Genomic DNA, 14,600 nt, shown 5'->3' with positions numbered 1-14,600 from the left:
ACACAACGCAACACTTGGGACCAAGCGACAACCTGTCGACAGGCCAAACGCTCAAAATAATTAACACCGCAACGACTTGAGGAATTGCTTACAGAAATTCTGTCATCAAGCACAAATATGTAAACACACATTAAACGCACAATAATCTAGAAACAAAACCTTCAATACTATGTTGTCACAATACAAAATATATATGTATATATGAAATCAAATGATTGACACATAACCTCAAATACACAACACTATATCACAAAAGAATCTAAATGAAAATCACTTTGCCAGAAATATATACATATATACGTGTGCGTGTGCGTGTTCTATCTTATTAAAAGAAATTAATATAAAATAAATAATTAACATTTCATTTCGTACGAACACTACATTAACGAGAGAAATATACATATAAATACGTATATATATATATATATGTATGTGTGAGTGCATATGTTTTATATTATCGAATACTCTATAAAATAAACTACTCAAAACAATAAATAACGCAATCGAAGAATTACAAAACATTAGCCATATTGAAGTGACACACAACATAAACATATATATATATATATATACATATTATACTATTGTCACTTTAAAACAATATTAATAAATAAATGTTCCAATTGCGGTAGAATAAGGAAAAACGAGCGACAGACGAAAAATTACTTCGATATCAAACAAAACTAAAGACCCGTCACTAAAAACTTTACTGATGACATTTATGAGCAGCCATGTTGGATTTACACGCGTCATGGCGACAGGAATATTAGGGATTAATGGAAGTCAGGCGCGAGAAACAAATCATGAAAACACATTGTTAACACTTTTCTTTAATAAATTCTATGCGCAACTACAAATGTAAAAAAAAATATATATATATAATTAATTAAAAGGGGGGAAATATAAAATTGAAAAAAATAAGAAACGTAAAATAGATAACCTAACACTATCACATTCAAAATATATATATATATATATATATATATATATATATATATATATATATATATATATATATTGAACACAAAACAAAATACATCAAAAAATTAATAATAATAAGGAACATCAAACAGCGAACCAACGAAATTGAAGCAGCTACACTAAATCAAAATCGAAGCAAGGAGCTCTGGGATAAAGTTCGCTGAACTCACGCATACACCAATAGCGCACAACAGGGGAAATTCCCTTTCTCCCAGAAGCATGGTGAGGAAGATGTGCCTCCAAAACCTCTTCGGGAATTTCATTCGCAAAACGAACTTTCACGCAACGATCGGTATCAACGATTTCAACCAGAGGGGGTTCCCTCTCCAATACGACGGTCTCTGCATCGAAGAAATTCTCGTCGAAAGTAACCAAATCGTCAAAGCCCAATTTCGACACGGCCTCGGCACCAATGTTGAATAGTTCCTCCAACCACTCTGATACTCGTGGTTTATTACAGGGCCGCATGCGTTTGATTGGTCCTCCCGAGTCGCCCATGGGTTCTTCGGAATCCCTCTTTCGCTTGGGCTGAGAACAACACGGTATATTTTAAATAAAACGAAACAGGACGAATCAAGCGGACTAAAAACAAGACTAAATACGTACCAGGGAAGTCTGGAAAGGAACCTCTGATGGAAACGACTCCGCAAACATTGTTCGAACGTCGATCACCGAAGCCTAGGGAAATAGCAAAAAAGGAAAAAACAATCAAAATCACAAAAACAACCTTAATATGCAAACATCCAAACTTACGCAAAACAACTCGAAGGAGGAGGTCCTTGTTATGGGAGAGCAGCGGAGCTGCGCGTGTTTACCCAGTAAACATTGAAATGATAATGATGCTGCAGCCATCAGCCCTTCCACGGGCCGAAGAACACCGGTAATTCCCACGGTACAGCACGTGGAAGTTTCTCGTGGAAAGGATTAGATCAGCGTGGAATGCTTCAAATCTCCTAGACGCTAGCTCAGCGGAACACAGGACTGATAAAAACTAAGTCGAAATATGGAATTTGCATTTTGTCACGTACGATTCCAAGAAGCCCAAACTGCAACATCCCGATTCCCACGGAAGCGTACCCCCAGTGGACCACCACCCCGTGGGGGATGGCATTATAAATAAGCGTAGCAACATAGCGCAGCGCTCATTATTATTCTGGTGAACATTCTTATTACGGTTCATTATTCTTTGTTCATTATTATAGTGTCCATTCTTCTTATAATTTGCGTTCGTTCATTTTTTATAGTGTTCATTCCTTACGGCTCATTATTCTTCGCTCATTAGTTTGTTCATAATTCTTGTGATCGTTTGTTATTACGGCCCATTATTAATTTATTACTACGTTCGCTATTGCGCTCGTCACTGCGTTTAGAAATTTTGTATAGTATTTTGCGTTTCGGGGTCTTAATTTTTTCGGTCAAGAAAAGAGAGTCGCGACTAAGTAAAAAGAAAATTTTATCTTTGAAGTCCTCATTTCATCGTTTAAACACAAACGCGCATTGTAATTGCGGTATTAATCCAGCTAAGTGAATTGCTCAGTCTGTATTAAAATAGATAAATAAAGTAAGAGTTGATAGTAAACTATATTCGAGTTCAAATAATAAACTCAACAAAACTTCGACGACCACCGGAGCGGCTGAGGCAATGGCACCAGACAGCACCTACTCCTCAAGGTAAGAAAATTAATTTTGAAAATTTCCTTCTTCCCTGGTAATCTCGTTGCCCTCGAGAATTGAATTAGAACTTCCTATCATCGATTTCGTTTTATTTTCGTGAACGGTTTTGAAGATAGAATCATTGTTTAAACTTTTAACAAAAGAGTTGTCCGCTGTGTCGGCTTGTGCGAACGGTGTTTTCAACTACTGAAACATCCACTGATCTTCGCATTCCTCCTCCCATTGTTGGTAAAATATTACCCGTCTTTGGGCAAGGCTTGCGAAATCACATAAGTCCCGCACAGAAAGGACTATTAAATACATCGTCGGGGTCAATCGAAAATTAAGAACAATACCGGCGTTGCTATTAACTGATATTCTTGCCATCATTGCATGCGATTGTAAGAGAGATATAACAGAACAATTTCCCTTCGAGAATTTAACCAAAGGATCGTTCGCTGTGTTGGCTTGTGCAAACGGTGTTTTCGCTTATCGAAAACACCCATCGATCTCCGCATTCCTCCTCCCACTGTTGGTAAAATATTACCCGTCTTTGGGCAAGGCTTGCGAAATCACACGAGTCCCACACAGAGAGGATCGTTAGAATCATCCCCGATTATTAAACTCAAAAGGCAAGAAAATCGTGGTGACAGAATCCATCGTAGTAAATGAATTGAGTTTCGGTCCTAACGGCAAACTACTACAGCGAAATTAAAAGAGAAGAAGAAGTCAAACGTAAAAATAAATTTATATAAAACAACGAAAAATCTCACATTCCTATCCAATCCAGCAACGCTAAAATATATATTATCTAGCTAATAAAATATATATATAATAACCTAAGCCATTTTACATTCAAATAAAAATCCGTTCAACGAGGAAAAATATTTATTGTACCCAGCTTTAATCCTCTCCCGTGCTAGTATCCCTGCGCATAGCAGGTTAGCCGAAAAGTGGAATTCGTTTACCAGTTGCATTAAGCGTCAGTTAACGCTACCCATTAAGCGTAAAAGAAAATAATAAAAATAAAATATTTTGAAATAGTCCTTAGACTATTTCTGGTGGCAGCAACTACCGTATTAATTAGAAATCTAAATCAGTATTAAATACACAATAATATCATTTCAATTTATTTCCCTTCCGATTAAATTCAAAACTCAAACTATAAAAAAAAAATTTTTCAGTAAAATTTAACTTTAAATTTGATCGATTTAAACAAATAGATACGTAACAGAGTAAAGTAATAAATTTTTGGTGGCAGCAGTGGGATACGCTCCACGGAGGATTAAAGTTGGTTTAAACGGTTCGATTCGCACCACAAGGGATTAAAGTTGTCACGATTATCGATAAAATATATACCTAAGAAATAATGTCGACTAAATTAGAATCGTTGGACAAAGGCATGATCTTGATGTTATCGGAAAAACTTAAAGCATGGGATGCGAATTTTCGCGACATGAGTACAACAATGAATAAATTACAAGACGATGTGCGTTCACTGAAAATAAAAAAGGAAATCAAGACACCCGTATCATCGCCGATAATTTCCCAAGCGACAATACCGATAGAAGTTAATCCCCAATCAATTAAGTTAAAAGATGCAATAGAGACAGTACCAGTGTTCGACGGACATCGACCCTCGGTATTTCGATTTTTAAGAGCATGCGAGCGTGCACGAAACATGGTTCCTAGGCATCAAGAATCTCAGTTAGTAAAATTATTAACGAATAAGCTTCGCGGACACGCGTTTCTCGCCGTAGAAGACACAGAAGTAATAAGTTTAAACGATTTCGGGAATAAATTAAAAGATATGTTCGGTCCGGGAAAAACGGTTAACGAATATAAAGGGGAATTAGCTACAATATTTCAACGACCGGGAGAAGATATTTTGGACTACATAGAACGCGTCAAAGATCTCAGGCTGGCGATAATGAACGGGGAAAGGTACGAGTACGGCACCGTATTTCAAGATAGGATAGATCGAGACACGAGGGAAGCTTTCGTTAAGGGGCTCCCAAACGAGGTGTATTTACGAGTAAAGATAGCAGGATACCAATCCTTGGACGATGCGTACCGCTAAGCCGTGAAAGCAACACGAGAATTAAAACAAGTGAACAATAGAATTCGATACCAACGTCCGACACCTTCGGATAATTATAACCAAAACAACGCTCATCCACCATACAATAGTATCTATACTGTAAACAACCGCCAGGACTGGAGATTTGTACCGCCGTCGCAGAAACATCTAAACAACCCGGGAATAGAAGAAAATGTCAGGAAAGAAACAAGAGCAATAACTTGGGAAGAAAAACGCATAAATAAATACCTCGATAGAGATCTAAATCAAAAGAGAGATGCTGATCATTTCAACCAATCAACTTTTCAATGCAAACACCATTCCGTTGCTGTGATAAGGGATAATGTCACGTTAAATAATAAAAGGACGCACGGTGCCATAGACAGGATCATGAGTGAGAAATTTTCTGAGTTACCAAACAAGATAAATAATGTTAGTGCCAAAGAACTTTCAGACAAAGCAGAAACTAGGAAATTGAACGACGAGACGACAGGCAATGCTTATCCACTGCCTAACATCACAGAGATATTGGACCCGCTGGGAAGTGCAAATCGCCTCTCCACGTTCGACTTGGCAAAGATACAAAAGCAAGACTCCACGAATTTCGTGAATGTTTCAACCATAATAGGAAAAGAGATAGCGAGTGCATCTCACTCAAAAACTTCTATAAAACCATCAGAAGGAAACTTTATCGAACTCAAAGCCAAATCATTAAATTGCAAGGAAGATCACACTATAGAAAATAAAAATATAGCTATCCCTAAATCCAAAACAGAATCTATAAGCAAAAAGGTTTGTAGTAAAAATTCAAAGAATAATTCCAAATCTACCAAAAATATTCCTAAACGTTCCATACAAATAAATAATAATTTAATTATAATAAGCACTTCCAGTAAAACTATTCATCCTGAAAAGGTAGAGAAAAATAAAGGTGCTGCGAATAAAATAAATGAAGAAGAAAAAAGGGTAACTAAGGAAAAGGATTCTAAACATTTTCAAGCTGAAGAAACGCAAGTTCAACGAGCTCAAAGAAATCAAAAGGGAGAAAACAGGGAATCACCAGTCGAAGATATATATAAAAACTTGAATAAATATGCTAGCCATTGGATTATAATTGGATTAAAAATACTTTATTGGTTACTACATCTAATATTTGACGTAGGTAACATAGTAAGTAGTGCTGATCTTATGATTCCCCCAGGAAAATATGGATGGTATCACACTATACTATATACAAAATATTTTTGGGTTAATATGGCTGCGGCACTCTCAAAAATTTGTATCTTAAATGCTATTAGCAAGCAATTGGATAATTGGATCAATGTCAGTAAACCTGTGTCTTGGCGCAAAATAAAAACTAAAATGAAGGAAAGGAACGAAATTCTCCCCGCACAAATTAGTTTCGGACATCTAGCCAGAGAACCTATTGGTGAAGTAACAATCGAAGAGAACACGGAACCAACATGCGCAGAATACCTCGAAGATCTGTTCGAAAAAATTAACACTGTACAACGAATGGCAAGAGAAAATTTGATAAAATCCAAACTAAGACTAACGATCGACGAATTAACCCTCAAGATTTTAAAACAGGAGATTCGATATATCTACTAAAAGAACCTAGTAAAGGAAAATTCTCCGATCAATATACTGGACCATACAAGGTGCTAGAAATCTTGCAGAACCAGAACGTCAAGATTGAAGTAAAAGGGATTCCGCGAACAGTGCACTTAAACAAGCTAAAACTAGCGCATAACCGAAATAAGCAATGAATAAAGTGATTTCAGTGGGCAACGTAGTGCGGTAGTGTATGTTGTAGTGCTGTTCGTCGAATAATACAGATATCGAACACCTAAAAGAGAAAAGGAAAAATTATTATATGTACTCTAATTATTGTTTGAATATAGAACGTGTTGATTCAATAAATAATTAAAAGAGTGAAAGTGAAAGTTACCTTGTGAACAAGTAATCATCATACGAGAAGGTTTACGTGCAAAATAGGTTATGGATCTCGGTTTGCGAAACACCATGTACAACAGCCAGCTGAAAAATAAATGAACAAATTAACTTCAACTGCCTTAATGCAAAATACAACAGTACTAAATGTTATAACAATACTATGGAAGCATGGCACTGTTCGTCGAACAACACAGATGGCGGAAACCTGAAAAGAAAAAGAAGTTTATTACAAATGCTCCGATTACTGTTTGAATGTAAAACGTGTTAGTTCAACGAATAACTAAAACAGTGGAAGTGCAACTTACCTCGTGAACAATTAATCACCATACAAGGAAGTGTACATGCATGAATGTCGCAGATTAACAAGAAGAAATAAAATAGCTGATAAGTGTAGAAAGTGGTTAGAAAATAATTAAGATAGATTAATTGAAAGTAAAAGGATATCTTATTATGTATTAATCTACGTAGTATTGTTATATTATTATATCTAACATGTAGAAGTGGATTTTGTAATACACAATAGCGGTCGCACACACAATGCATTATACACATATTAAACTAAATAAACTAAACAGTACCTTTATGGCCACAGATATAAGACGATTGAAGACAACCATAGTAAGTATCCAAGGCATATCGAAGAATCAGGTGATGTTGTGGGAATGATCTAGGTAAGTGATGCAGCATCGGAAGAGTAGAATCTGAAGAATTACAGACAATGTTAATCTAACAAGTAGGTTTTAATCACTAATAAGGGAACTAACTCATATCATACACAAAATAATAGCAAATAGCAAGTACATGCAATAATAAATTAATAGGGAAAATAAGAAAGGTTAATAAACACAGGAATAAGTTAGAAATTAATCAAGATGGACTAACTAAATATTAACAACATGACTGAACTCGGTGCAAAGGAATAAAGTTACGTTACACAAAATATCTGGTAACACAATACACACAAAAAAAAAAGAAAAAAAACATTAACTAAATTAAACAAGATTTATATAAATGCGAGTCACGTATAATCAAAACAATGACTATCGAAATTCGAAAACAACACAATCTATGCTATCGCATTAAGGTAGCACACGGTATTGACACACACAATACCATGAAACACAAACAATATTACAGAAACACTACAAAATAAACTATAATGATTAACAAATTAACTATTTCAACAACACGCTACTGTTGACATTAAACAAACGATACACGCAAGCGACCATGTTGAAAATTCGTCGCACGCACCCCAACACAAATAATAGCTAATACAATGTAATACAGCATTATAATAGCAATGCTAGGTACTGAACACAAAAAAAAAATAATAAAAAAAAAAAGAAAAAAAAAGAGAGAGATAAGGAAAATATATATAATAAACAACAACTAACATAACCATAACATATTATATATTATACCACATACAGGGATACAGTATTTGTACAAAGGGATAGGTCCGAACAAAACTTATAAAAAATTATAAAATATATATATTAACTGTTTTCGTATGTATGTCCAGAACAGGTGGCGAGTTCATCGACCCTAACATAGAGGACTCAGACGGGCCCGTACCCGCATTCGATCTGGAAGCGACGGAGGATGTTCAGTCTTGCCTCTGTGTTCGGTTGATACGTTCTGTCTACCATTTAGATAACGGTCATCTTTGTCAAGACTGTTTCGATAACTTAGATCCAGACCACCAGGACCTATGTGACGACCCACCCACTCATTTCATATGCGGAGTATCTGCAAGAACACGAATATCATACTGTCGTATGTGTGATATAAACCTAGCGGACCTACAACCCGCTATATCATGCCTCCAATGCATGATCGTTTACACTAATCTAACTCACCTTGAAAGAAACTTTTTAGTTCAAGGAATAGCAATCCGCGCCGTAGAACTATAAAGTACTTGTATGCTACGCACAAGACCAAATACTGATGCTATCCACCTGTAAACAACCGACATTTATAATTATGCATATAATTTTCACTTATGTTTACCAATATATATATGCACGCATGTTGTAAAGTGGGCGATATCTATGACACTCACTTCCATTGATAATCCGAGTGACTCGTAAAATAAGTCGTCATATTTACCATTACACGCACATATATATATATTCAAAGACAAGCTATAATTGTAATATCTATTCCTATAGATAATATATACTTATATATTTATAACGATAAAACAAATCTCATCTATATTACTTAGCAATACGTATGCATATACGTATATAATTATAACCCAGGTAGCATTCATGGTATTTATTTTCACCGATAATAAGTTTTAACAAAAAAAAAAAAACATATAAATATAAATTTTTTTTATATATATTAATAATAATAAAAGATTATTCTTATTTCTAATAAACTCGAGAGTAAGAAACAATTTAATAAATTGTTAATAGGAAGATGAATCGCCTGGTCATCGTACTTACCCTCATCAAAATAGCATACGGCCTGGTAGGATATGACTGCAATGGCAACCACCTCAACGTTACCACTATCTCTCTAAACTCCATCGGGGACTGCAGCATACAGCCTACAATGACTGAAACCCAAGATATTTATATACAACTACTTCAACTCTCAGAATTTGAATTTACCAACGTAAGGCAATGCAAGGTGCAAATAACTCGAATTGTATATTACTGTGGCATGCACCTTCACACGTCGGCAGTGCATAACGGATTCGCCAAATACCTCCATGAAACAACCGACCAACAATGTGCAAGGATGCACCAAGACGGCACATTTTCACTCGGACCACAAAACCTTATAGTTGGCCTTAAAAGATAATGCAACAGAAACAAGGTCGCTTGTCCTAGCCGGCAAGCTAACAGACGACGGCAGCTGCCAGGGAACACAGTATGTAGACCCATACGGGAGCTGGGAAAAGGTCGTCGTACAAGCAACAGTAAGGATAAGTTTAAAATCAGCAGTTGTGCCAGTACGGATCGAGGCGAACAAAATTCTACTGAAATCAGGAACAGTATGTACCTTTAGCGAAGGAAACTGTCTAGACGCTGAAGACGGATACACTTATTGGCAACCACAACCACCCTCACCATGCAAATTTGATCAGTACGATGTGCTATATGAAGGAATTGCTACAAAGATCCAGGAAATAAAAACCAACAGAGAATCAGCACAACCAGTTTACGCACTAACAACGCAAGAAGTAACATTTGCACTGACTAAAACCGAAGAACAGCCACTGTGTGGATATACCCTACTATCCACCGAACACCCCAAATAGTTGAAACAACAAGAGGAAATACGTTTATCTCCAAAAGCAAGACAGCAGTCGAAAACTTGGACATATTCGCATACGTCAACTCAAAATTCATTTACGTAGAGAAACATATTAAACGACAAATGACAACATTGTACCATGATATACTGACACAAAGATGTACCACGCAGAAGAAACTAATAGAAAATGCTTTAAGCTTAGCAATCTTACTGCCCGATGAATTTGCATATACCATATCCAAAACCCCAGGACACATGGCCCTGATCGCAGGAGAAGCAGTCCACATAGTCAAATGCATTCCGGTACAAGTAAAAGTACGACATACAACAGAATGCTACTCGGAGCTACCCGTTTGGCAAGGGAATCGCACCGCATTTTTAACGCCAAAAACACACATCCTAACGCAACACGGAAACCACAGAGAATGTAGCGCGGTACTACCTACGCTATACAATATCGACGGACTCTGGCACAAATTCGTACCAAAACCCATGGAAACAATTGCACCACAGGAACTCCGCCCGGACGTACGCCAAACGTGGCAATATTCAGCACCATCGTCGTTGGCCACGAGCGGAATATATACCCAAAAAGACCTCGATGCACTATGGGACCACGTCATGTTCCCGGCAGAAAAATCTGCAGTTTTGAACACATTGGCCAGAGGAGCAACAGGAAAAACAATCGTCCCTGGAACAGTAAACATCCTGGGAATGATGGACGAAAACACATTAACGACAATAGCAAAAAATACCGTATCAAGCTTATGGATTGGTTTTATGGAATTTGGAACTGTCAGTGCAGCAATATTTGGAATACTTGTAATATTTAAACTAATCAAGACGATAATAGATATAGCCATACACGGATACCAGTTACGTGAAACTTACGGATGTGGAATCGCCCTATTAGGAGCAATATGCGGCTCAGTTACCCACCTGCTACTATACCTCAAAAGAAAACGAAATATCGATGATCAAACAGCACAACCTCGAGGGATATCGATAACACCGGTAGTCACTTAACAACCAACGCCATCTACGTCCGCCTTGAGCCGACTCAGAGACACCATCAGTCAAATTTCCTTTGGAAATTTGAACTCCAAGGGCGGGGGTGTCACGTCCCGCGCTCCGCACGCGCCGTAACAAGAACAAGAAAACTATTCTATACAAAACGCGCGAATAAAGATTTGAATGCACAAACGAACACACGGCGCTACGAAACTAAAGGAAGGATTAACAAAGCGAGGGCGACTAATAAATCCAACCAGTATAAAATAAAATAAATAAAACCAGCTAACGGATTGAACGAGTTACGAACCAAACAAATAAACCAGGAAATAAGAATAACTACAAAAAGGGAAATAATTGAAGCGCCAGAAATACATGTATATATAAATATATTTTAATCAATCAACTTGGAGAGTTACATATAAGTATAAACATATATGCTAGATATGTAATAAACTAGTAAATATTAGTGTTAGTGCTTATAATACTATGCAACAAATACAATATTATCAATTTATGAATTATAAGTATATACGAAGTTAAAAACTAATAGTCTAACGAATATATAAAACATACAATATTGTATTATTAAAGAAATAAAAGTTACATTGTCAGAAACATATATATTCTATACTACTACTAATCTATGTGCATTCTACAATCTGAAATACATATTTAAAACTAGCCTACATGCCGGTAAAGCATTATAAAATAAGAACTACATTATGAAACATGCATGTCTCTATATAAACATATAAATAATCTATTTTCTAAACTAAAACCACTATTAATAATCTACAAAAAAAATAGAACACACAACGCAACACTTGGGACCAAGCGACAACCTGTCGACAGGCCAAACGCTCAAAATAATTAACACCGCAACGACTTGAGGAATTGCTTACAGAAATTCTGTCATCAAGCACAAATATGTAAACACACATTAAACGCACAATAATCTAGAAACAAAACCTTCAATACTATGTTGTCACAATACAAAATATATATGTATATATGAAATCAAATGATTGACACATAACCTCAAATACACAACACTATATCACAAAAGAATCTAAATGAAAATCACTTTGCCAGAAATATATACATATATACGTGTGCGTGTGCGTGTTCTATCTTATTAAAAGAAATTAATATAAAATAAATAATTAACATTTCATTTCGTACGAACACTACATGAACGAGAGAAATATACATATAAATACGTATATATATATATATATGTATGTGTGAGTGCATATGTTTTATATTATCGAATACTCTATAAAATAAACTACTCAAAACAATAAATAACGCAATCGAAGAATTACAAAACATTAGCCATATTGAAGTGACACACAACATAAACATATATATATATATATACATATTATACTATTGTCACTTTAAAACAATATTAATAAATAAATGTTCCAATTGCGGTAGAATAAGGAAAAACGAGCGACAGACGAAAAATTACTTCGATATCAAACAAAACTAAAGACCCGTCACTAAAAACTTTACTGATGACATTTATGAGCAGCCATGTTGGATTTACACGCGTCATGGCGACAGGAATATTAGGGATTAATGGAAGTCAGGCGCGAGAAACAAATCATGAAAACACATTGTTAACACTTTTCTTTAATAAATTCTATGCGCAACTACAAATGTAAAAAAAAATATATATATATAATTAATTAAAAGGGGGGAAATATAAAATTGAAAAAAATAAGAAACGTAAAATAGATAACCTAACACTATCACATTCATATATATATATATATATATATATATATATGAACACAAAACAAAATACATCAAAAAATTAATAATAATAAGGAACATCAAACAGCGAACCAACGAAATTGAAGCAGCTACACTAAATCAAAATCGAAGCAAGGAGCTCTGGGATAAAGTTCGCTGAACTCACGCATACACCAATAGCGCACAACAGGGGAAATTCCCTTTCTCCCAGAAGCATGGTGAGGAAGATGTGCCTCCAAAACCTCTTCGGGAATTTCATTCGCAAAACGAACTTTCACGCAACGATCGGTATCAACGATTTCAACCAGAGGGGGTTCCCTCTCCAATACGACGGTCTCTGCATCGAAGAAATTCTCGTCGAAAGTAACCAAATCGTCAAAGCCCAATTTCGACACGGCCTCGGCACCAATGTTGAATAGTTCCTCCAACCACTCTGATACTCGTGGTTTATTACAGGGCCGCATGCGTTTGATTGGTCCTCCCGAGTCGCCCATGGGTTCTTCGGAATCCCTCTTTCGCTTGGGCTGAGAACAACACGGTATATTTTAAATAAAACGAAACAGGACGAATCAAGCGGACTAAAAACAAGACTAAATACGTACCAGGGAAGTCTGGAAAGGAACCTCTGATGGAAACGACTCCGCAAACATTGTTCGAACGTCGATCACCGAAGCCTAGGGAAATAGCAAAAAAGGAAAAAACAATCAAAATCACAAAAACAACCTTAATATGCAAACATCCAAACTTACGCAAAACAACTCGAAGGAGGAGGTCCTTGTTATGGGAGAGCAGCGGAGCTGCGCGTGTTTACCCAGTAAACATTGAAATGATAATGATGCTGCAGCCATCAGCCCTTCCACGGGCCGAAGAACACCGGTAATTCCCACGGTACAGCACGTGGAAGTTTCTCGTGGAAAGGATTAGATCAGCGTGGAATGCTTCAAATCTCCTAGACGCTAGCTCAGCGGAACACAGGACTGATAAAAACTAAGTCGAAATATGGAATTTGCATTTTGTCACGTACGATTCCAAGAAGCCCAAACTGCAACATCCCGATTCCCACGGAAGCGTACCCCCAGTGGACCACCACCCCGTGGGGGATGGCATTATAAATAAGCGTAGCAACATAGCGCAGCGCTCATTATTATTCTGGTGAACATTCTTATTACGGTTCATTATTCTTTGTTCATTATTATAGTGTCCATTCTTCTTATAATTTGCGTTCGTTCATTTTTTATAGTGTTCATTCCTTACGGCTCATTATTCTTCGCTCATTAGTTTGTTCATAATTCTTGTGATCGTTTGTTATTACGGCCCATTATTAATTTATTACTACGTTCGCTATTGCGCTCGTCACTGCGTTTAGAAATTTTGTATAGTATTTTGCGTTTCGGGGTCTTAATTTTTTCGGTCAAGAAAAGAGAGTCGCGACTAAGTAAAAAGAAAATTTTATCTTTGAAGTCCTCATTTCATCGTTTAAACACAAACGCGCATTGTAATTGCGGTATTAATCCAGCTAAGTGAATTGCTCAGTCTGTATTAAAATAGATAAATAAAGTAAGAGTTGATAGTAAACTATATTCGAGTTCAAATAATAAACTCAACAAAACTTCGACGACCACCGGAGCGGCTGAGGCAATGGCACCAGACAGCACCTACTCCTCAAGGTAAGAAAATTAATTTTGAAAATTTCCTTCTTCCCTGGTAATCTCGTTGCCCTCGAGAATTGAATTAGAACTTCCTATCATCGATTTCGTTTTATTTTCGTGAACGGTTTTGAAGATAGAATCATTGTTTAAACTTTTAACAAAAGAGTTGTCCGCTGTGTCGGCTTGTGCGAACGGTGTTTTCAACTACTGAAACATCCACTGATCTTCGCATT

At 36.4% G+C, this 14,600-nt stretch overlaps 3 protein-coding genes across 8 annotated transcripts; all 3 read right to left on the bottom strand.

Moving 5' to 3' along the window:
• Window positions 1–993: 993 nt before the first annotated feature.
• On the bottom strand, window positions 994–7,910 carry LOC143302827 (uncharacterized). Of its 3 annotated transcripts, none has more exons than XM_076619313.1 (7): window positions 7,605–7,910; window positions 7,249–7,371; window positions 6,830–6,875; window positions 6,666–6,754; window positions 1,735–6,563; window positions 1,588–1,659; window positions 994–1,509 (listed from the first exon to the last, which is right to left on the bottom strand). In XM_076619313.1, exons 2-5 carry the CDS (start codon window positions 7,355–7,357, stop codon window positions 6,457–6,459), a joined length of 351 nt encoding a protein of 116 aa, XP_076475428.1. In that variant the 5' UTR covers window positions 7,358–7,371; window positions 7,605–7,910; the 3' UTR covers window positions 994–1,509; window positions 1,588–1,659; window positions 1,735–6,456. The 3 variants fall into 3 exon arrangements, with proteins under 3 accessions (XP_076475428.1, XP_076475429.1, XP_076475427.1); XM_076619314.1 differs by having other exon boundaries at window positions 7,847–7,908; XM_076619312.1 differs by lacking the exons at window positions 6,666–6,754; window positions 6,830–6,875; window positions 7,249–7,371; window positions 7,605–7,910 and having other exon boundaries at window positions 1,005–1,509; window positions 1,735–3,304.
• A 158-nt stretch (window positions 7,911–8,068) lies between these two features.
• Window positions 8,069–12,271, bottom strand: LOC143302836 (uncharacterized). 4 transcript variants are annotated; one of them, XM_076619346.1, is made up of 4 exons: window positions 10,883–12,271; window positions 10,386–10,634; window positions 9,127–9,239; window positions 8,069–8,631 (listed from the first exon to the last, which is right to left on the bottom strand). In XM_076619346.1, exons 2-4 carry the CDS (start codon window positions 10,564–10,566, stop codon window positions 8,599–8,601), a joined length of 327 nt encoding a protein of 108 aa, XP_076475461.1. In that variant the 5' UTR covers window positions 10,567–10,634; window positions 10,883–12,271; the 3' UTR covers window positions 8,069–8,598. The 4 variants fall into 4 exon arrangements, 3 of the variants coding, with proteins under 3 accessions (XP_076475461.1, XP_076475462.1, XP_076475460.1); XM_076619347.1 differs by having other exon boundaries at window positions 10,835–10,885; XR_013058644.1 differs by lacking the exon at window positions 10,883–12,271 and having other exon boundaries at window positions 10,390–10,809.
• Window positions 12,272–12,761: 490 nt separating this feature from the next.
• On the bottom strand, window positions 12,762–14,510 carry LOC143302855 (uncharacterized). Its single transcript, XM_076619454.1, has 3 exons — window positions 13,468–14,510; window positions 13,321–13,392; window positions 12,762–13,242 (listed from the first exon to the last, which is right to left on the bottom strand). Exons 1-3 carry the CDS (start codon window positions 13,564–13,566, stop codon window positions 12,829–12,831), a joined length of 585 nt encoding a protein of 194 aa, XP_076475569.1. The 5' UTR covers window positions 13,567–14,510; the 3' UTR covers window positions 12,762–12,828.
• Window positions 14,511–14,600: the final 90 nt, after the last annotated feature.

The sequence above is a fragment of the Bombus vancouverensis genome, chromosome 6, assembly GCF_051014615.1.
Source record: "Bombus vancouverensis nearcticus chromosome 6, iyBomVanc1_principal, whole genome shotgun sequence".
In the NCBI taxonomy this organism is placed as follows: domain Eukaryota; kingdom Metazoa; phylum Arthropoda; class Insecta; order Hymenoptera; family Apidae; genus Bombus; species Bombus vancouverensis.
This window is presented reverse-complemented; position numbering and strand designations above follow the sequence as displayed.